The sequence below is a fragment of the Monopterus albus genome, unplaced genomic scaffold, assembly GCF_001952655.1.
Source record: "Monopterus albus unplaced genomic scaffold, M_albus_1.0 scaffold250.1, whole genome shotgun sequence".
In the NCBI taxonomy this organism is placed as follows: domain Eukaryota; kingdom Metazoa; phylum Chordata; class Actinopteri; order Synbranchiformes; family Synbranchidae; genus Monopterus; species Monopterus albus.
This window is the reverse complement of record NW_018128130.1, coordinates 1,466,750-1,490,614: the sequence shown is the minus strand read 5'-3', so window position 1 is coordinate 1,490,614 and position 23,865 is coordinate 1,466,750. Positions and strand designations below refer to the sequence as shown.

At 41.1% G+C, this 23,865-nt stretch overlaps 1 protein-coding gene across 10 annotated transcripts in view; it reads left to right on the top strand.

Annotated features, from left to right (window-relative positions):
- Positions 1 to 23,865, top strand: part of ptprfa (protein tyrosine phosphatase receptor type Fa) — a 562,000-nt gene that overhangs the window by 292,049 nt on the left and 246,086 nt on the right. For all 10 annotated transcript variants that reach the window (XM_020620922.1, XM_020620921.1, XM_020620919.1 and 7 more), the window contains exon 5: positions 17,775 to 17,963. In XM_020620922.1, coding sequence (XP_020476578.1) covers positions 17,775 to 17,963 — 189 coding nt within the window. The remainder of the gene's footprint in view (positions 1 to 17,774; positions 17,964 to 23,865) is intronic.

Sequence of the window (23,865 nt, the reverse complement as noted above, 5' to 3'; positions counted from 1 at the left end):
CATCTCAATCTACCCCAGGTACAGAGGGTTAGTAGTGCAAACAAACAGCTAATTTTAACCAACCTTTGTGAAAATGTGCAAATTATAATTCCGATTAGTGCACGTTTCCATTTACCACAAATGCATTATTCAGAGTTGCAGCTGGTGGCAGTTTTTGGCTACCATTATACAATTAGAGAAGGCCCAGTCACAATGAAAAGGGCACCAGACAAACCTCCAACAGAAGGTCAATGTGCCATTTTGGTTGTTTCAAATTTGAGTTTGAGGAATGTTAATACCTCCTCAGTGATCCTCACAGATATGATGTTTTTCACTAAAACTAGTTTTTCAGTAAACTAGTTTTTGGTCCTAGGGGTATGAGTCTCGGTACTGGTGAACTCAGAGGAGCTGTACGACTTTGAAGTTGGCTTCTGATTTGACAGTTGAACAACAAAGGACAAATATACTGTCCCCCCATTTAATATTTTTTATTGCTTATTTTGTTCTGGTCCACCTCTTAATATGTCCGTTCAGCGGTGATCGGATGTGTTTTTGGCAACATGTCAATCTTGCTAACTCATTTGAAACAGCACCACATGACTGTGAATGTCATTGCTATAAGGAAAAAACAAACACTGTACAAACGCTGTTTCCTTCATTGTGTAAATAGCCTTTCCCTGGATACTGGGGCTTTTAGTAGTGGTAGTTTGCAGCAGTATTCTATTTTTAATATTGTTAATGATATTTATTTGGCCACTGATGTGGGTGAATATGTGATTCTTGTTCTGTTGGACTTGACTGCTGCCTTTGACATGGTTGACCATGACATTTTAATATCTCGGCTTCAGGACTTGGTGGGCATTCATGGTGCTGCCCTAGCATGGTTTAAATCATATTTATTGGGTAGATCGGTGTCTGTCGGGTTGGCAGATGCTGAATCTGTGACAACCCCTTTGTTATCTGGGGTCCCACAGGGCTCAATTTTGGGGCCTCTGCTTTTCTCACTGTATTTACTTCCCCTTGGCTCTATTGTTAGGAAACATGGTGTCTCTTTTCATTGTTATGCTGACGACATCCAGATTTTTATGCCATTGAGTAAGAAGGACACCTACTCGATTCAGCCACTTTTATCGTGTCTTGCTGATATTAAGGGTTGGATGTCATTAAGACGTTTAAAGTTAAATGATGCCAAAACCGAAGTTATAGTGTTTGGCCCGAATACATCTGATGACCTTCCTCCGGTAGACTTAGGGTTCTTGGGGCAGTATGTGCAACCAGTGATCACTGATTTAGGTGTTACAATAGAGTCAAAATCGATAATGGAAAGCCAGATAAACGTGGTCGTAAAATCTGTTTTTTTCTATCTTAGGCAGTTAGTGAAGGTAAAGCTTTTTTTGTTGTGGCAGCATTTTGAGACAGTGATCCATGCGTTTGTTACATCTCGCATTGATTACGGTAACGTATTGTACTCTGGAGTCAGTCAATCGTGTATTGCCCGCCTCCAGAGGATTCAGAATGCTGCTGCTCGGTTATTGGTAGGGGGGCATAAGAGGGACCACATAACTCTAGTTCTGGCGTCTCTTCACTGGCTTCCTGTGCGTTTTAGGATTCGTTTTAAGAGTCTTTTATTTGTTTATAAGTCCTTGAATGGGCTTGCTCCTTCTTATCTTACGGAACTTTTATGTCCGAATAATCCGTCGCGGTGCCTTTAGATCAGCTGATCAGCTTTTTCTGGAGGCACCGAGGGCCAGGCGGAAAACTAGGGGGGATAGAGCTTTCAACGGTCGTGGGTCCAAATTTGTGGAATTGCCTCTTTATATGAGGCAGGCCCCCTTGTTGCCCATTTTTAAGTCATATTTAAAAACCTATTTGTATTCATTGGCGTTTGGACAGGACTGAGACTATTTTTACCTTGATTGGACCCAAATGTATGTTTTATTGTTTTTATTTTTATGTTGTTACGATTTTAGATTTGTATTGTATGTTAAGCACTTTGGTCAGCTGTGGCTGTGGTAAAGCTCTATATAAATAAAGTTGAGTTGAGTTGAGTTGAGTAAGCCTATAAAAATCACGGCGCTCCACTCTCAAGCTAAGTCCAATGTAAAAGAAAGAAGGGACCACAATGCATTTGGTCAAGTTCTAGCGGAATGTACACCTGTCAGTCCATACTGCCATCTAGTGGCCAAGATACTAGGTAGCATTAAACTCCAATAGCCCACTGTAGGTTACTTTTACATATCACCAAAATTGAACTGTGTTACATTAACATGAAAACCATAAACATTCCAAGACATTTGGAATGTTGAAAACATTTAGGGAACCTTTCACCATCAGTGGAAATCAACAGAGTTATTTATTTATCTCCCCTTAGTATATGTTTACCACCTGGCTACAAGTATGACAATGTTAATCGTACACAAGGCCTTTACGGTCATGTGATCCCAACCCAACTAATTAACTAGTTTTGTCCTTCACACTAGGTTATAACTCTGATGATGGTCATGTCAGGTCAATTACAAAATAGAAATCTTGGTCAAATTTTTGTCAGATGGCTTAAAAACTGCTACAAAATCAAGCTTTTTTTCCCCAAGGATGAATCACTGATCAATTAATTTCTGATCTCCCCTGTAGTGCTGCCAACATCTCCAGATCTCTGCTTTTTACAAGTGTCAAAATGTTATTGAACACTTTTTGATTTCTTTACACAAAGTACTGTAAATAACTAAAACTATTATGATATGATCTACTGTACATATTGTACACATCTCTTAAAATAAATGAAAAGAAAAATCTGGCCTTTTCCTGCTTATCACATTAGTGTGCAACAAAAGTAGCAAAAGAATAAATGGACATTTCCAAAGCATAATTTATAAGCTTTTTTTCTCTACTTGCCAGGCTAAATGTCTACTCATTAGAAAGGTACACAGCACATGCGGGAGCTGCTTGTTGCTTTTAATTGATGCTGCACTGGGAAAATGTTTTAAGTGCCCTGCCAAGAACTCTCCCTCTCCGCGTTGTCCTGCCCACCCTCCTCTCTTTTAATTTGCCAGGAAGATCTTATTAAGAGTATATAACTCCTCCAGAGAGGCACCCGGGCATCTGCTTGATTAAAATGATGGATAGAGATAGAGAAGGGTTGTATTTGAAAAATTATAAGCCTAAGAGAAGCTGTGTAGTCTTTTGTCAAGACTCTCAGGTCACCCTTTGTCTGCCTATTCTGCACTGGTGAAATGGTGGCATTATTAAAAGTGCCATTGGCCTGAGGCTAATGTTGTGGCTTGCTTGAATGCCAAAGGTTTGCTCATTGGTTGGTCGGACTCTAATGGCTGCCAAGGCTGACACTGGTTAATTGCTCTCAAAGTCTATAACTGTTTTCAAGCAGTTTTGGGGTCATGAAAGGATAGCTGTAGTAAATAACATGAACGAGCACTCTGGCCACTTAAATACACACTCTCAATCTAACCACTGGAATCACAGAGTAGTTCTGAAAGTTAATAAATGTTATGGGTGAACCGTATGCCAACAGAACAGCAGGACTCAGGAAGATGCAGGACTCACACCCAGGTCAGAGAAAGCTATTTATTTGACAGAGTAGGGAAAGAAAAGATGGTGGCGAGGATCAGACGCGGAGCTACCGGTGTGGGTCTTGGGCAGCTGGGGCAGCTGTAATGACTGGACCACTGGAGGAGCCACCCGGCGTCAGAGGAGAGGTTTGACACTGCGTATAGAAGAATGCTGGCTCAGGACAGGAGAGCGTGGTTGACTAGGAAGGAAGTTCTAGGAGGCAGGAGCTGGCGTGTAGTATGTGGAGTCTCAGTGGATGGCAGAGCAGGTCGGCGGCAGCCGGGAAGAGGGTAGAAGCTTGGGTCCCAGCACCTAGGTATGCAGACAGGAGCAAGCGCCCACGCTTCGCTGGCCCAGGCACTTGACACCGACTACAAACAACAATCTCCGATTGGGAGGGCATAGCCCACAGAGATATAGGCGGCACCAGGTAACAGTTCAAACAAGAATATAAAGCACTTTTCCATAACCAGTTCAGAAAACGTGAAACACTCTTCGATAATCAGTTCAGACAAAACCAGAGAAGGCAAAGAAAAGGAGGTGGTGAGGATCAAACGCAGAGACAAAACATAAAGTACTCCTGGGTGAGCTGTTCAGAAAAAAACATAAGGTACTCCTCGGTAATCAGTTCAGAAAAACATAAAGACATAAAGTAATGTCCCTCAGGTCGACACAGTGGATAACATGAATTTACCAGGGTAGTTCGGTACCAGTGGACATCAGGATCCAGGACGTGTAATATGCGAAGTCGCTGATAGAAGAATGAGAGATCTTCTGCCGACGAGGACACACCAATGCAGCGCTTAGGTATTGCTCTGCCTCGCCACCAGGAGCGTACTCCTACATGAGCGGGGGTGGAGTAACTGGCAGCCCTGGTGCCCGGTGACAAAGTGCTGGGAATCGCTAGATCCTCGGATGCAACAATAAGTGTAAAAACATGTTCTTTTGTCATCATTTAAACCATAGACTATATATAAGGATAGATGAGAGACAGCTCCCAGAAGTGAGGCCACCACAAGTCGATTGCCCCCTGGTGGTTGATTGCAGTATAGGTCATATACCCTGCCCCCTTCATGTTAAGAATTAGTTCAAGGTGTTTTTTATTATCATTACATGTCATCACATGTAATGAAATGTGTACTCAGGACCAGCAGCATGCACTAAAGCGCCTCCCAGAGGGTAGGAGGTCAAACAGTTTGTGAGCAGGGTGAGAGGAGTCCTTGAGACTGCTGTGAGCACGTCTTGATGCTCTGCAGCCTCTTGCCCGAAGAGATCAACCAACTCATAGACCAGGTGGGTGGGGTTCCTCATAATGCGGGCCATGCTACTGCTACACCTACTGATGTAAATGTGCTCAGTAGAAGGGAGGTGGCTGTAAATGATCTTCTGGATAGCTAACACCACTATCTGCAGCACCTTCCTGTCAGCAGCAGAGCAGATCCCATACAAACTGGTAATGGAGAAAGTAAGGGTACTCTCCACCACACACTGGTAAAAAGCTGACATGAGACACACTAAAATTTCATAGTACAACTCAAATACAAAGGTGATTTTTGTCATTTTAGGCAGATATCACACTGATTTATGTACAAGAGGTAATTTTTCTGGTAAGTTTGTTTTCAAATACATTGAGAAAGACAGAGGGTATTTTGGATGATTTGCAGCCTGATACCACAACTTCACTACTGGGCAAAATGTGGCTACAAAATAGTGTCACAAAAGCAAGATGGTCAACCCTTGTATATTTATTAAACTTACCGTTATGTTCCACTGAGTAGTGGGAACATCACACTCCTTTTCAAGTAGCTCCAAGGTCAGTAAATCCAACAGGTGATCGTTGCATCTTCTCCCACAAATTGCTTGTGTTACAGGTGAACAGGTAGCATCCCACTGACAATAACATCATGGGTGTTAACATCATATCACATGCGGCAGACACACTGGCCTCAAGCAATTAAAATAAAGGTACTGTGCTCCAGGGGAATCCAGCGTTGATGAACTGATCATTCACCACCGTGGGGGGCTTCACTGGCCAGCTGCTTGTAGGTTAGACCTGGTCAGGTAAAACAGTGAGTCCCTTACAGGAACATTCCTGGACATGCAGTAGCCTCAGGCCCTGTATTTTTCTCCACATCCTCTGGTCACAGTGCAGCAGCAGGAGGGAAACTATATCCACAAAACTGAATGCAGTTGAAAAATTCTACTTTTGCAATGAAACTAGGAGATGTCAGGCAAGCTCATATGAACACGCAATTGACTGGAGATTATGACCATTCAAGAAAATCTTTAAACATCACATAATACTTTATTTTGTTAGGAAAAAAAGTCTTGCAAGCAAGAGTTTGAAAGACTTGTATAAACCAAGTTGCTTCTGCATAGAAGCAATATATGTACACCTCGTTTTTTTAGCTTTAGGTCACGTCTAAGATGATAATTAATCATTGTAACATTTAGATAAGTCAGAAAGCAGTTCGGTCCACCTGTGTTCAACATAATATCTAAAAGCAGCTTCACCGTCTTTGGACAAATAGGTCAATCAGTCATGATTGATAAGAGAAAAAATAACAGCAACAAAAAACAAAACCAAAGAAAATAAACACAAAACTTTTATCAAGAAGAAATTGGCAAACTCAGCACTGATTCCTACTCTGGCTCCATAAAAACAGTCAGGCATAAAACCTGTAAGAAGATAACCCAAATAATCTGCTGTCCACTCACCCAACCAGTCAAGGCAGACAGCAGCCTACTAAGAGTCCGGTTCTATCAGAGGTTTCTGCCATTAGAGGTTAGTTTTTCCTCTCTGCTGTCACTCTTGGGTTTTTCTTGATAACACTGTAAGGTCTAAAGTGCCCTGCATTGATTTTTGCTGTGATTTGGTGTAATATAAATAAAATTAAACCAAACTGAATTTAATTTATTCAGTTTTTTCCGCCTGAAAAATAGGTGTACTCTTTTGAGGATGTGCTTTTGTACTACAAATTTTAGCATGTAATCCAACAAATGTAAAAGAACAGCATGGTTAACTATCTACGGTTCTGTGCTTTGGATCAAACTTATTTTTTGATGAATATTGCCATTGTCATTTATGATTATAAATGTATTTAAAGAGGTGTCACAGTACATCAGCAGTGTATACAGGTACAGACACAGGTCTTTGGATTTTGACAATAGCACATTGGCATCACTGTAGTACATGCAATTCATTATGGGATGTTTTAAAGCAGTATGCCCTTCAACAGCAAAAATGAAACAGTATAGCTTTTCTACTTCTACCTTCTTATCATGAGCACCATTGTTTCATGTCAAAGGCATTCCCTCACAGCCACAGTCAGTGTGGGAATGTCCTGAGTGCAAGTGATCCTCATCTACCATGTCAGGTTGCAGAGGCCCATCTGTCTGCACCAAGACTGCAAATCTTCCTCAGGGGAATTCCCCTTTCCTGGCTCATCCCGGTTACCAACATCAGCATTGCTAAATAATGCAGCAGCACTGATATAGCTCCGTGTCCACCACAGCAACTTTTCAAGGATTCAGTAACTTTACCCTCTTTTCCTCAAAGAAACCTGGTTCTTTGATGTATTGGCCATAAAAATAAAGACATAAAACCTCAACAGCTTTTTAATGTTCCACATACTATTAACAGATTTGCAGTACTGAACACTGGTCAAATGTTTGGATGAGCACAACTATGATTCTTAAATGCCAACATTCTGTGGATTAGAAGAGGAGACCTTCTAACAAGAACAAATGTAAAATTGGCTAAATCATGAATAGATCAATGGAAAGAGGTTCACCAACTGTTTGATATCTTTTCAGGGAAGACCTAAATATACTGTATCTAGTTTCTCCAGTCTTTACATCTCTTAAGGTGTGGTGAAAAACCACATGTAATCATAAATATAATCAGGCAACTTCTAAATGTCCCAGGCTTTCTAGATCCGGATATGTATAGTCTACCTGCAGACTACATGGATTGAACTTTGAAATTTACAAATATCCTTTTGAGAAACTTTTTTAAGGGCCCACCATGTCCTGGTGTTTTTGGATACACAGTGTCACATGTCGGTCTCTTGCTGGTGGCCTTTCTTTCTTGTCATGACACTTGCTTTCATCCCCATGCTTTTCCTGTCATTACCTTCCCAAACCATCCATATGAATGTTTCCTGACCTGGAGCCTCCATCTGCAGTACAGCTTTTTTTGTTTTTATGTTTCAAAATATGCCTGCATTTTCATATTATCATTTCCTGATATGCCAGCACTATGGTCAAGGTTTGGCTAAACCTGCTTTAAACTCATTTTGTTCCTTTTTTTACTGTGGCCACTTAAGGGTTTGGGGAATGTTTTGATCAGAACATTTTCATACTATGACATTAAGTTGATATGGAGATTGTGTTAGCAAACAGACTACTTACATGTTTAAGCAGACATTCTCCAGCATTCGAGATAAACATCTAGCCACTAGATGTTCATGCGGATCAGATGAGAGCTTTTTCAATAAGCACCTTGTCAAGTGGATGAATGAGAGTGGTGAGACTGAACCAAACAGAAAATCTGTTGGCTGTAAAACAGTTGCACAGAGCTGAAGGACGCTGCAGAGTAGATCCTAGTTCTCTGGGGTCATCGTTGTGAGTGATACTTTTCACATGGCATGCAGTATTTGATCCACATGCAGGCTGCATTTAGCATTTGTACAGATTATCTAGGCTGGAATTACAGTTCTCTGAAGATATAATTGTTAAGAGCTATTGTTAAGATAAGATGAACTGTTATTCATCCCACAACAGGGAAATCCACAGAGCTATAGCAGCAAAAGGATAAAAACAAGGCACTCTATACCTCGAGTAACAGACGAGGTATCATCAGTATAAACAATATAAATATGCAATGTTATGTCATGTTATGTTACAGTATGTGTCTAAGGCAGGTTCTGTCTAAGCTTATAGCAAGAACACCAGCACATTTAATGCTTTAAAATGCACTTGTTATAGGATATTTTATAAGTCCCTCAGTATTGATTCAGAATCAAGTTGTTTGCAACTTATCAAGATGTACTATGCTTTTCTGTTCCTACACTTTGACAGGGACATGTCTTGGTTAGAGATATTAATATTTAAAGCTGGTTTGACTCTGGCATCCAGTGCCAGTCTATTATTGGTGTACTTACATAGAATTTGTTCTGCTTCAGCTGTCAGGAAGTCTCAACAGGGATGCAGCTCTCAGACTTAGTGCTCAGTGTGAGCTGGAGCTGAATATTATAAGTTTGTCAGAGGTGGCATTTGTGAAGCTGTTCATCTTAAGTGAAGTAATGGACTGTCGTATTAATAAAATCTGTCATGGTTTGAGAGTTCAGAGTGAATTCCAAACCAGTAGGGCATTTTTATAGCAGGCTGGTAGTTTAGCATTAAAACTTCCAGTTATTTATTTCTATATTTTCAAGTCACTAAAACCTGGCTTTCTAAACTGTAGATTAGTGTGTGCACTCTTGGGTTAAATTCCGTGAAGCAACAAGAGGAGGGTTGGATTACCGTTTCTCCTCTCAGAGAAGTGATAAGAAGATGCAGGGCAGGATGGATGATGGGAGTGGACAGACTGGACATGTCAGTACAGCGTTACTCTGCATATAAACTCTATATTTGACTTACAGCCCAATGGCAGCTTTCCTTGTGTATCAAGATTGCTTGGCACTCATTTTCAACCGCTTAGTCCCTGAACGGGGTCACAGGGGCAGCTAACTTTAATAACCAATTTTGGGTTTTTACTTTTTGAGTCACAGTGCATAGTCTCCTTTAAAATCTTGGTAATTCCTCTCCTCTCAGATGTGTGGCTTTTCAGCCTGGAAACAGTTATATTTACTGTGAAGTCCTTTCATTTACTATACACACAGAGCTAATGGATGAGTATCAGGTGTCTTGGGAAGGGTACAAAATCCTTTATGCCTAACCAGCTTTGCTCAGTTGTCAGGGAGCATGTCAAAGCTTTGGTTCTCTGCATCTGTCCACGTCATCTAAGAAAAGATAGAGGTTATAGGGTTTCAGAATGACTGAAAGGTGTTTCTGTCTGTAGGCCAGTTCTCTTAAAACAAATGCAAAGCCACTTGTGATTTCCAGGCTGCAGCAGCCCCCTGGGAAAACTGTGACTGACTTAAATATGAATGCAAAACTGAGAAATAGATTTTAAAAAATTATGTTTTAACTGGCAGCATTTAGCTAAAACACCATGGGGAGTGATATTCTTCTAGCAATGAAATTAGGAAGCTCATGTCACAATAGGAACCTTGACCAATCATTACACACACTGTAGTGTACAGTCAGCAGTTAAACTCAACAATTAAGCTGAGCTCTGCCTCCTGACATCCAGATGGCACCCTGTCACCTCTGTCTCCTCGCAGACTTTCAACTCTCACACTTATGACTTGAAACATCCACTTTCAGACTCAGCCTCACACAAGCTCCATTTCATAAATAGTTGTGGCCGTCACACTGCAGCCGGATCCACGCATCTCTAAATAGAGAGAGGGCGGTGTGCATGTGGCACAGCGGCAGTCACTTCACTGATGATTTGGCCTGGAATGCCAAAGTTTAGGAATGCATAATATCACAGTCAGATCATTCAAATTTATCAAGAGCACTCAGCCAATGCACAACATTTGCTCACGCAAATGGGTCCCTTGTGAAAAACGAGATCCAGAATAACACAAAATGTGTCCCAAAATCCTTGATCCAGATCGGATCCGGTTCATCTTTTAGAGTCAACATATTTGTGACTTTACAGATAAGTTAACTTTTCCTTATTACATCAATAAAAAATGTTATCAGGCTGGCATTAGACTTCCTTTAATGCACATTTTCTGTTTCAGATTAGTCATATATAAACTTTTTTTCTTGGAGACAGCATAGTAAAAACACAAAGAAGAACCAGAATAGCCTTACAACATTGTTAACAGTTTGAATAATGTGATATGCAGTGGAAAGGACTGATAGGCATTTCTCCTAAATTAGCCAGTTGGGAGCTACTCTTAGCTTAACAGTGTTTAACGAGTACAGCTCCTGGCATCTAGATACAGTATATACCGGCAAGTAGCATAATGCAGTTACATAAAAAAAAAGATAGCTTTAAAAGTGATGAATTACAGTGGAGAAACACCAAATCACAGTTTACAGCATCTGTTGACAGTGTGGTTGATTTGGCAGCAGTGGTTTCTCTGATTGAGTGCTATTTTTCTTTGCCTCACTGAGATATTTGAGTGGCCAAGGTACTTTTGTGCTAAGCCCAGTTCCTTCAGGACTCCTAACATTTTTTTTTTATGTAGGTTCCCCTTTCTGGCTTTTGCTCCCTTGCACCCCAGTGGCAGCAGAGAGCATGCCAAATGACTGGTCTCATTTGCTTATTGTGTGGAGTGATGAGGCAATTTGTTGACACTGGCAATCTTCCACTAGCATTCATCCTGCTAGGTTGTCACTTCTCCTTTATTCTCTGGAGTTTGATTTTAGATCCTTTCCCTTCTTGCAGCCTATTCTAAGCTCTTCATTAAAGGCTGCACCAGTGGCACAGAGAGCTTGTCACATTGCAATTCTAAAACTTTTGAAAACTTGTCCTTTAGAGGGTTTGTTTTATTCCTCTGCAAAAAATAAAAATAATAATAATATTGACATAATAGTTATCATCAAATAGCACACAGAATATGTAAAGTCTAATTGAAAAACCTAAACTGGAATGACTTAAATGAAATTGATCAAGATGAGGAAGCTCTGTTAAAAAGGATAAGGATCTATCTATAATGAAATGGGGGCAGCACGGTGGTGTGGTGGGTAGCGCCATTGCTTCCCAGTGAGAAGGTTCCGGGTTCGCGACCTTTCTGTGCAGAGTTTGCATGTTCTCCCTGTGCTTGCACAGGTTCTCTTTAGGTACTCCAGCTTCTTCCCACTGTCTAAAGACATGCAGCTTAGGTTGATTAGTGACTCTAAATTGCCCGTAGGTGTGTGAGTGTGTGTGGTTGTTTGTCTGTGTGTTGGCCCTGTGAAGGACTGGCGACCTGTCCAGGGTGTACCCACCTTTTGCCCGATGCTGGCTAGGATTGGCTCCAGCCCCCCTGCTACCCCGTTCGGGACTAAGTGGTATAGATAATGAGATAATGAAATGGACAGTTTGCAGGGTCTGGAAATCTGACATCAGTACAACTTAAACCCCTCTTTGGTCTGTCTTAATAAAGTGCTTGGGGAGTAATGGAAAACATAGAACAGCGTTATGTATTTAGGACAATAAAAAAAGGTACAGTGGAACCTTGGTTTTCGTATGCCCTACTTGTCGTACGATTCGGTTTTTGACAACTTTTTTCGTCAAAATTTTGTCCCAGTTTTTGTACATACGCTTGGTTTTCGTACAGTTGATTGGTTGGTTCAGCATCACTAGTCCGTACCAAACTCGTCCGCCTGCCCGCGTGACTAGACCACTCATTTCCCAGAATTGAGCGCCCACACAAAGCATCCCATGCGTCTGCCATTGTTTTTTGTGCTTGTTGTGACTGCTAAATAGACCCCGAAGTAACCCTGGATAGGGCCTTGATACATGAAGTCCTTCCTTCTCCTTCCTCTTCCAAACAGTAACCTCTCCTCCTCCCTCTCTTCTCCTCGCCATCTTCCATACGCCAACAAGAGTCTTCAATAAAGGTAAAAGTGATGTTAAATGTTCATATATCTATTTCATTTGCCATTTATATTTATTTCTCATTGTTTTCTGTATGTAAAAAGGATAAGGATATATGAACATTTAACATCACTTTTACGGGGTGGTGAGGGTGCGAAGAAAAACAAACCCAGAGGACTGACTTCGGTGCAAACAGTTTTAATAATGTGCTATACGGGATATATACAAAAGTGCAGTGAGAACACTATATACAATATACAGGGAGATGTGAGTATAACCGGGTGCCGACCAGCATGGTCAACAGTCACTAAAGGTTTGGGAGTAGGTGGACCAGGCTGCGGACATTAGAGCCACTCACTGGCTGGCCGGTGGTGGTGGTATGACTGAGGAGACAGAGTAGATGGTGGTCGTGAGTAGCTGGACTGTGTACCGACCTGGCTGGTGGAGGCTGGAAGGGTGAGGTGATGTATGGATAAATTCTGGAGATAGCTGTCTGTGGCTGCGGTGGTGAGAAGTGGCTGGCTGGGTGTAGTGATGGCCCTATGACACCCGAGGCTCCGACACATGCACGGTAGCTCATAAACCAATTGTTTCGAACCACTGTGCCAAGGCATGTTTCGGTCACATGACTAGTGATGTTTGAATCACTTGAGTGACGTCCAAAGCAGTTGGGTTTGTTGGACGTCAGGTGAATCGGCTGATTGGTTCGGTTTGTCATGTGAATCGCTTTGGATCGAGTGTGTTCAGAGACAGGATATCCCTATTTAGTGGTGTTCATTTGAATTTGACTTTGCAGAGCAAGTCGGTTTGTTGCTGTTGTTGCCGTTAGTTGCTTTGAGAGTTAGTACTGTTGTAGCAGATTGTGTATTTAGTGGAGAATCACTGTAGATAGAGAGATAGATCAATGGATAGTAAGTTACATAGAGAAATAGATAATAGTTACATAGTTAGATAACACTAGATATGGTTACATAGATAGTCCTAAATCACGTTAGATATAGATAAGATATAGATATATTACCTATATATATAAGATATACAGTATATAATTATATTGCATATATAGTTACCCAAGCCTCTATGAATTATCCAAGGATTTCCTGTGTACCCCAGCCTCATCTGTGCCATGTGAATGGGTTTTTTCCAAGGCTGGGTAAATAGTCTGTAAAAGGAGAAACTGCTTGTGTCCGAAAACAGTGGATATACTGTTATTTCTCAATAAAAACTCATAAACAATTACACAAGCACACCCACTTCCCTCTTCTTCAAGCACACCCTCTTTACCCACATACCCATGAACCTCTTTACCAATGAACCCCAAAACAAACTTTGCTGAAGTCCATGCTATAATCTGTATTTGCACCAGTCTCATTCATCTGTCTGAATTTGTAGAGCACATCTCATGACTGTAGCAGCACCATTTAAATATTTTCATAACACAAAATATAAGTGAGGAGTATATAGGGTTGCAATCAGACATGCCAAATAAGAAACATGGTCTTCAACATGTTTCAAGATGTTTTATATTTTATTGTGTCAGCTTGAAATGCAACCATGTAGTGTAGGAATCCACTACGTCCACAGGAATATGCATGGCGAATCAAATCCCAAACAATCCATGAACCAATAAGGTAGGTAGGTAGGTACTTTATTGATCCCACAGTGGAGAAATTTCTGTGTTACAGCAGCAATAGAGAACAACCTAACACCATAAGAACAGACACATAAGAACAGAAGTTCATAGAAACATGGGAAAGAACACAAAGAGGACACAGTTGCTGTAACTTGCTGCCACTCTGCGCAGCGCATACGTAAGTACGTAGTAACAAAGAATAAGCGACACGTCTTGACTGCACTTCAATTTCTTGACCACTAGATGTCCTACTGGATCACTGTGTCATTGAGGCCTCGAGTAATGAACCATCTGTGTGAACGCTGTGTCGAAGCTTCAACAAAGCCTCATTGGCCATCACTAGCTGGGTGTAGCGAGGGTCTAACAACTGACAGATAAAACAGTCCAGGAGGAAACATAGAAACAAAAACTAAAATGTACAATACGCACTAAGATGAACAAGGAATGGGAAATAAGTAGCGTGACTAGTTTCCCTGAAAGTAGAGAACAAACTGGCAAGGGAGAGGCGCGTGAACTGGATATAAAGTGGGCGCAGCTGGAGTAAATCAGTGATTGAGTGGAATGTGTGTCCTGAGGAGTGAGACGTGGCTGCAAAGTGAGAGAGGGAAACGAGAGATGCAGGTGCAGCCGGGCAAGCCTGACAATATCCTACCATGCACATGCTCACACGTTACAACACTTCATGAGTCTCACATCACCACTCTGGTCTCAAGTGAAGCTGTAGCCAATCATCTGTCACAATTTGTTTCCTCGTCGAGATGTTTCCTCGAACCTGAATCTAACTTTACCCTAACCATAACCACAGAGGAAGGCATATGAAGTGTGAATAGCATATGTCACAAAGTAGCCTACATTTAAATTAAATAAGCATAAATAACACTGCTGCTCTCAATCTAAATGGCTGCCGTTCACACATAAGAAAGAAATGAAAAGCTGGACAAACAATAAAGTGATGTGTTAAGAATACTGTGGCTGATCTTAGGATGTTCTTAACCCATGTACTAAAACAAAGACCTCTCTGTCCGCCTTGCCACAGGACCTTCTTTTATGTTTGCTTTGTAAACTGTCGTCCAGAACTTTAACTGGTAGTCGGTAGGCCCACTGCCTGAATTTGCTTAATGAAAAGCAGGTTTTTCCTTAAAAAGATACACTGAGCAGAGGACACACTGATGATACTAGAAATCTTGGTTTCCCTATTTGTCAGGCTTACATTGCTCTGTTGTCTTACTTATGTCAAACACTTAAGCCAAAGCCATCTTATTGATATTTCTTTTCTCTTGTCTTTGTTTGCATACTTTGCATTGAGGTAATCCAAAAGTAATGGAAAGTAATCACATTAAATTACTTTAATATTGTGATATTTGGATTAAGCTAGTAAATACATTTTTAACAGGTATTTTGTAATTGTATCGGAATACAATTTGAAAGTAACACCTTCCAACCCTAGAACTGTAGTAGTGAATCTTAAAATCCAGCATCCAGTTCCCAGTCAAAGATTTTTTGAATGGGTTTTTGGTTTAACACCTGAAATAAGATGTGTGGTTAACACAAGGTTAATACATTTTCACATTTTATTTTCCAAAACATGTTGGTAAATACCCCACTACTGATTTTTAAAGCGTTTGTGTCTTAAAAATGCTAACAAGTAGTTGCTAACAGAGGTTGCAAACTATTCTAACTAACTGACATAGCCATAGTCACTAGTTAGATCAGATCATGCTAAGAGGAATAGAGTTAGTAAAAGAGGTAAGCTTGCTAAATCAAATTACAAGTTGGAAGTTGTGGTGGTGATGCTGAAATCCTGGGACCATGGTGTAGTTTGTATATAGTCTAACAACAGCTTTTTACTTCTGACGATTGTATTTGGGCTTCAAAAATTACAGTGATGGTGTTCATTTGTGATTGTCAAACTTTTGTTTGTCACAGAGCTTATCTTCTGCAATAATCCAAACGCCTATAGATAAACCCCACTGGCTTTTTGTCAAAGGAGCCAGGGTGATGTTAACTTCTGGGCTGGCCTACAAAAATACATCCACCATACACCACTCCATTGTAAGACAGCTGTTGCTGAGTTTGTTGTTGCCTATCTGATAAGAATGGCAGTGATCATTTTTCAGGGTGGTCAGTCTCCCCCTCTGGTCTACAAGGTCAGCAAGAGAGATGACATCATTTCCCATTAAACTGCTGCAGTACAACATAAATGCAAAATCTTGTCCATCAATGAACTGTAAAATCCCTGCAGGCTACAGATTGCTATTTGTACCTAATTTCATGGCATCAACCCAACAGTTGGATTTGGAGTTACCTTAAGTGGTAAATCATGTTTTTTCCTCTGGACTTACTATAGCTGTATGTGCTTGCTGCTGAGACTGTGACCTGAAAGGTGTGCCACACCTAAGACAGAGACACGCCAAGCCAACATGAAAGAACTGACTGCCATGAAGGCCGACTATTGCGTCGCCTCCTGTCGCCTTTGTCTGGGCCAGTTGGGTTGAAAAAGTGACACTTGAACACACCGCACGCACTACAGCCAAATGTTGACTAGCATGTACATTCTGTGACTGCGTGACAGAAATAACTACTCCTACTAGCAGGTGGCGGTATCTGTATTTGCCATTCAGAAAGGGAAAGAAGAAGAGCTAGACAGAGGAAATACAAGGTGTAAACAGAGCAACTCTCGTTCAGAACAGCTGCCATTTATAGCTACTTCTAACTGAGAATATGTCTGATAAGAAGTTGCAAATGACACTGCCGTTCTCTGCCCTTGGTTTTTTGGTTGTGAAAGAAGAAAGGAGGTTGTGGAGGTGAAAAACAAAGAGAAACTGCACTAAATGGGTGAAATCATAGCTACTTCAGCGACAAGCTGAAGGGACTTACTCGGAACAGTTCTCTTCTCATGCATTGATTTGCTAAACGGAACAGCGAATCAGAGTGGTCTCTCTCTCTCTCCCACTGATGAGGCCTGACCGTCAACACCAATTCAAAAGGTTGAATCGGCCAAAAAGCCGCTGACAGGGACAGACCAATGCCAGTGGTGTGGTGCACACTGGGAGAGTGACCATGAGTTTGGTATGTCTCTATCCTAATACTCAGAATACACTTAGAGGTTTGAATCAAACTCTCCAGCTTTAGCATCCCACAGCTGGTTTATAACCTGCTCTTAATTTGGGGAGTCTTCAACAGCTGGGAGGGAATTCATACAGAGGCATAGTTTTTCAAGGGCCAGGCACTGGTTTGGGAAAAGGCCAAAGTCACAAGCAGAACAGTAGAGACACACAATGCAGGCACAGTACACTGCAGATACATAGTGGAATACACAATTTAAACGTGAAATGTTTTACAGTGTTTTTTTAATATTAATACTCCTACAATGAATCTGCGCCCTTGCCTATTGGATGTGATACTTACAAATAAATCATGTATAATGTATGAGAGAGGGTTGAAGTGGTGTGTAAAGCTCTGGCTTTTGCTGTGTCTGGACTCATGGACAGAGATGTAGAGTAGGATTTTCAGCACATGATTTCATTATGTTTCGTCCATTATTTAGCAGAACTGGCAATCAGCCACACTAAAGGCGATTTTCAATTAGAGGAACCTACTGAAATGTGTTGCATTGTCACCAATGATTGGTTAAATGTCCTCGTCTTCACACCTCAAGCATTAGCATTACAAGCACCATCTTTAAACATGCAGCTACTTGCAGGATGGTCTGTGTCAACCCCAGAGGTTACACTCAGTGATAATCAAGGGAAGTACAGGGTATACCCCTTGTTAGGTTCTGATCGGGGAAATGCAGCATAAGTGTTTCAGATTCTGCGATCATGGCAGGAGTGTTAGGAGCCTTTCTCTGTGTGAAGGCATTTCTCTTCGGATGAAATTGCATTGCCCTTGCTCATCCATTTATCATGTCCAGCTCTGAGTGCCTGTGTGTCTTTGTCTCTGTCTTTGTCACAGAGGACCAGATCCCTCATGGCTTTCCCACAATTGACATGGGGCCCCAGCTGAAGGTTGTGGAGAAAACGCGCACTGCTACAATGCTGTGTGCAGCCAGCGGTAACCCCGACCCAGAGATCTATTGGTTCAAAGACTTCCTGCCTGTGGACATCAGCAGCAGTAATGGGCGCATAAAGCAGCTGCGTTCAGGTAAAGCACTCATCTTAACATGTTTACGCACAGGTATCTGTTCTGCAGTCACTGGTGGCTGGACAACTGACATTTGATAAGCTTGAGAGACTGAAACAGGTGCAAGGTGGAGATTTGGAAGAAGCCACACATCATGACAGAAACATACACATATGGATATCATAACATGGAAATCTGAAGAAGTCATTTATAGTTGATTATCAAACTTAGCATTTGTTTTGATATCAACCAACATTTCCATAGTTTACAGTATCTCAAACTGTCAGGTATCAAAAAAAAAAAAGAAAAAGAAATGTCTAGTCCTGTCCTGTTTTGTTTACTTCATCTCTGATCAGAAATCTACACTGTATTTTACTAGGCAACATTTAACATTTGAAAAGTTTGGCTTCTGTTATTAAATAAGTGTCACACAGTTAATGTTGAAGTATTCTGTCCTGCCTGAGGGTATGATTTCAAGCAGGCATGTTTTATTAGATATGTATGAAAAACGACAGCAGAGAACAGTCGTCACAAAACCATGGCCACAGTACAGCATGAAGCCCACAGCAGAATGGCCATTTATACTATACATGAGGGCACTCATGTAGAGAGCTCATGTGACAGATTGAGGGGCATCATCAATACAGGACAGGAAATTACATAATTTCATCAAAAGTAATTCTCAAAGTGAAATCTTGATGTTGTTTCTAATTTTCAGAAAGTAAAACCATAGAGAGCTTGGAAATAAAGGTTCCCTATTTGGAGCATAACATTATAGACTTAAGAAATGACCTGAGTAGCACCTGTGTGGGAATGCTGCTGTGAATCAGCTCTGTCAGGATCCAGAGGAGCACTGAGGACCTGTTTCTCCACAAAACCACCACAGCAGCTCGCAGCTGAATAATTGAGCCTGTTGCCTGCCCTTTCTCTCCATTTCTGTGAGGAAATAGGAAGTTTGCTTTTTGTCAAAAGCTGCAAACACCTATATAACACTGGAACAGTTGTACAGGGCCAAACCTTTTTTCCCAGCAATAACAGAAAAGGTAAAGAAGCAGGTTTCCTATCACTGAGGGTCCACTCCTGTGGCTGTCACCTCAACTCAGCTAGGGAGGAAAGGCTGAGGGACAGGCTCTAGGAAATGACGAGCTTTAAAGTCCATTCTGAGGATTTTTTCCAAGTTACAGTCAGGGTAAGGACAAACAGGCTATTTATTATCAACCAAACAGCATGGCAGTTTGCTTCAATTTGGTTCAGTGGTCACCGTCCAGTGTAGTCCCACAGCAGCTACCGCAGATGGCTTATTTCCTTTAATAAAAGAAAAAAGAAAAAAGAAAACTGTTATCATATGCCTCACAAGGCAAGTGAGAATATAGTTGTGTGTAAGGTTTTTTTCAGTACAGTTTATTATACATAGGTGTGATTGGCTCATGATTAACTCAGTCCTATTAAATAAATATGATACTGTAAGAAACACTAATAGTTTCTTTTTTAATTTGAGACCTTTGTTCTCTTTTGGAAAAGGAGAAAAAAAAGTTATCTGTCTCCTGTAAGTCCTCCTCTGGTGCACCAAAGCCCAATTTGTCACTAACTGTAAAAGGTTGACCATGGAGGAGTGACATGATCCCGACCACCCACTGACTCTCAACAAGCGAACACTGTGACTGCAGCCCCAGTGCCTGGTAGTCCAGGAAGACTGGGAGAGGAAAGAATTAGTAAGACAGGACAAAGCTCCACACCATGGATTTTATGTAATGTACAGTTATGCCAACAAGCATGCTCCAAAAATACTGGACCATATAAGTCACATAATATAATCAGTTTTTAAACAATTCCTGCTTACTGTCAAAAATGGTTCTACCACCCCACGCTTACAGTAGATAACCCTGATGATAATGTACCATGATGAAAACAGTGTAACACTGCTAAGTACCTGTTCCCTGTAAGAAAATGCAGTGGAGGTCGGATGTCCTTGTGATCTGAGTTTGTTTTTATTTCATTAGTTCTGCTTTAAAGGGGCAAAATGGACAAAAGGTGGAAGCATCTGGAGCATTTGGTACCACCAACCTTCAGTTCGATACGGTGACTGAACTATGAAGACCGCCAATAGATGACTGTGTTCTTTTTATGGTTGCTACTATAAAAAAATCCTCTCAATCCAGACATTGTGAAAATATAATAAAGTCTTATTATTTTTCACAATGAACCCCCGAAATCAGTCATGACACCCTGGTTTCACGGCGATGTGGCGCTGGATTCATCTAGCTGTCAGCCAGCTGTGGAGGGAAGTCATGGCAGGTCTCAGTATTGCATAGCCCTCTGAAAGCTGCTGATGTCCCCTTCATTAGACCCCAGGGGCCACACAGCTTCCAGGGCCCCCTTTCTGCTATTTCTCACCACATATCTGACAGTTCTATGTGTTCCTGTTGAGTCAAAAGTGGCTGGGTTTATTATCCACACCACTGGTGTCTGCATAGCAACCATCCCACTCTTGACCTGACATGCCCATATGGCCCTTTTACTGGATAGTGATTACTTACTGGACACCAGGGTTATACAAAGTTAAAGCAGGAAATGCTGCTACTGTTCTACTAGAATGAACATTATTAGAGCTGAACGATTAATCATTTTTAGAATACCATTTGAGTGATTTTCAAATCACAAGAACTTGTTTTTTCTTATTAACTGTGTTGTTACAAGCTGTAGGTGGTGAAAAGAGCGTCCTCGGGCTTAATGACAACTGGCAACCGCAAAGTTACTTAGCTGTAGCTACTGTACATAAAGTTAATTCTTTGAACGAGTCATACAAGAATTCTAGTGAAGGCAATTAGGCAGCAGGTTGTATGGTTCATTTTCTTAACACTAATCGTGATCTTTCACTTGCCCTTAGTGGTGAATGTATCAGAATTTTAAGCTCATTGATTGGATGTTCTTGCTGATGTTAATTTCTCCCATAAAGTTTTTATGAACAGAAGCTTTGTACCTTTCTTTAAAATGAAAAAATCTTTTGTACTAATGATTTAGCCAGCAGAGTTTCATGCCCATCTAAGCACAAGTAATGATTCATCTATCCAAAAATGAATGGGACTTTTACTTTTGGAATCACTGGCATCCAAAATAGCTCCACCCTCTTCACCAGTCTGTTTGAGACAGGTGTCTGACAGGCATGAAAACATTGTCAGAAGCATACTGTTGTGTAAGCATTCATCGTATACCACTGAATCCAGCCTTGTCTTCTGGAAATTACCATTATTCCCACTTCTGCTATGGTGAGAAACATAATTGCTGACTAGATTATGCTCAAAGGCAACTTTTTATTTTATTTTATTTTTTTTAAATGAAGCTCTAAATTTATGAAGTGCACTGGAGGCACTAGGAGGTGTTTGTTCCTCATGGATGACAAGTATACAAAGTACAGGACTGTGACACCAGAGACCAGGCTTCACATCCTGACTACCATCTCTAGTTTAGGTGACAATTCACCTTGGTTAAAGTTAGCTATAGATGGCAGTTGTGGTTAAATGGTAAACATTTTGTGTCTGAAGTCACTGTGGACGTCTTCTCTATCAAACCAGACTATGAACCTTTTCTAACCTTCACCAAATGCTGTGAGAATCTAACTATAAAATAGTTTGACTAGACAGCACTTAGAGAGTGCAACCTCCACCAAGGTACAGCTCAGTTTCCCTGTAATGCTATAAAAGCAATATTGCATGACAGTTTGCCTGTAACAATATAATTGCTTGACCATGAAAACCTACTGCTGGCATTTGGAATGATGCTAATATCATTCTTAGTTTGAAAGTTATATTTAAGAAGGAAAAAATAGACATGACAGACATTCACTCATTGGTTTAGGGATAAAAGGGAGAGTTCAGAGAGTGGACCACGGGCAAAGTGGTAAAGCTGACACATTTCTGCAAATTTGCGTTCTGCTTGTTCAACAGCTGTTTGATAAACTGCTCATACAGTCTCCGTTACTGGCTGATTGTTGCATTATAGAGTGATCCTTCACATCCTCTGCCCAGCTATGTGCAAATGTGAGAGAGGAGTGCAGCCCCTCTCTCCTCTAAAGACCAACACTGTGCAAAGTACTGCTTCTTAGTACTACTTCTGGCTTTTATTATTCAGCCAAATGTAGCAGTGTTTTAACCTATGATTAGTATATGTGTGCACCTACATCACTTAAATTATTCAGTGTAATTATACTAACCCTTGGAAATTCCAGAATACATATTTTACATCATGTTTGGTATAAAATCATTACTGTACAAACATCCCCCACTATGTTGGATGTACAGCTCTACTATGCCTGTGAAGATTGTTAGTAAAATCTGCTCGAAATGATTTTGATTTACAAATTCTACATTCATTATTAAAATGCATCCAAATGCTATATCGTTTGCAGGTGTCACTCATCTTCTGCTGTTCGCACGCTCTTCTCGTCAGCCCACCCCTCCCGCTTTTAACCTGATGGCATGATCCCTGTCTGTCATCACACCTGATTGGTCACATCTATCAATGCAACATACAATCAGTACATAGAGTGCTTATGACCGACCAGTATGGCAAAAAAAAAATTCTGTAGTGTATTAGCAGCAGCAACAACAACATTGTTCACATAAGAAATCTGGCTCATAGAGCCAACTCGTTTGCTGGCACACCACTATCCAGCAGTCTCTGATCTCAGTTCATTAAACTAACTGCACATAATTATTACCATAAGTAGCAAAGTCTGTAGTTGTTAGTACATGTATTTTAAATATTGATATTTTGAATACTACATAGATGATAAGAACAGAATATAATTTCTCTGATTGAGTGGTTTAACCCAAACATAAAGTCAGTTATTTTATCTGATTACACATAAAAGCAAGATATATTTGTGAGAAGGCTTTGTATGATTGTAACTGGTTTAAAATTGTTTACTTAATAAAAATAAAAGAATTTAAATTGCACTTGCAATATTGGTTGCAACTAGACATGTTCCTTAAATCGTTCAGCTCTAAATAATGCCCAGTCAAAACGACAGTAAAGGATTCAGTGACCCAAATAATATGTCTTATAGAGTCTTATAGAAATACATGCACAGTTGCAAGGAAACGCACATACCACTGTTTGAAATTTCCTGGTTTTCTGCATAAATTGGTCATGAAATGTAATCTGATCTTCACCCAAGTCACAAATAACAAACGCATTATTTCTGAGCTGATAAAACAGAAACATTCTTGATTGTTCATGTCTTTATTGAACACACCTATATAAAGAGATGTTGGAAAAAGTAATGGTAACAGTGGCAACTGTGGTTCAGTGAGTCGAGCAGTTGTATCCCAACCGGAGAGTCGGTGGTTCGAATCTCGGTGCATGCAGTCCACATGTTGAAGTGTCCCTGGGCAAGACACTGAACCCCCAAATTGCCCCAATGCAGTGATCCTCTCTGCCCTCCTTTTGACCCATGAGGTGTACAGGTCCTCCATGGAGGGCAGGCTCACACCAATGACCTTTTCTGCAGTCCTGACTGTCCGCTGAAGTCTGTACTTGTCCTGTTTGCTTGCTGAGCCAAACCAGACTGATGGAGGTGCAGAGAACAGACTCGATGCTTCCTCTGTAGAACTGTATCAGCAGCTCCTGGGGCAGGTCAAACTTCCTTAGCTGGCGCAGGAACTACATCCTCTGTTGTGCTTTCTTGGTGATGGTCCTGATGTCCACTTCAGGTCCTGGGAGATAGTGGAGCCCAGGAACTTGTAGGACTTTACTGCTGATACAGTGCTGCCAAGTATGGTAAGTGGGGGTAAGGTGGGGGAGCTCTTCCTGAAGCCCACTGTTGTTGCAGCTACACCACAGGACCAACTGCTCAACCTCCCATCTGTAGGCTGACTCGTCATCATCTCGGATGAGACCCATGACCATTGTGTCAACTGCAAAC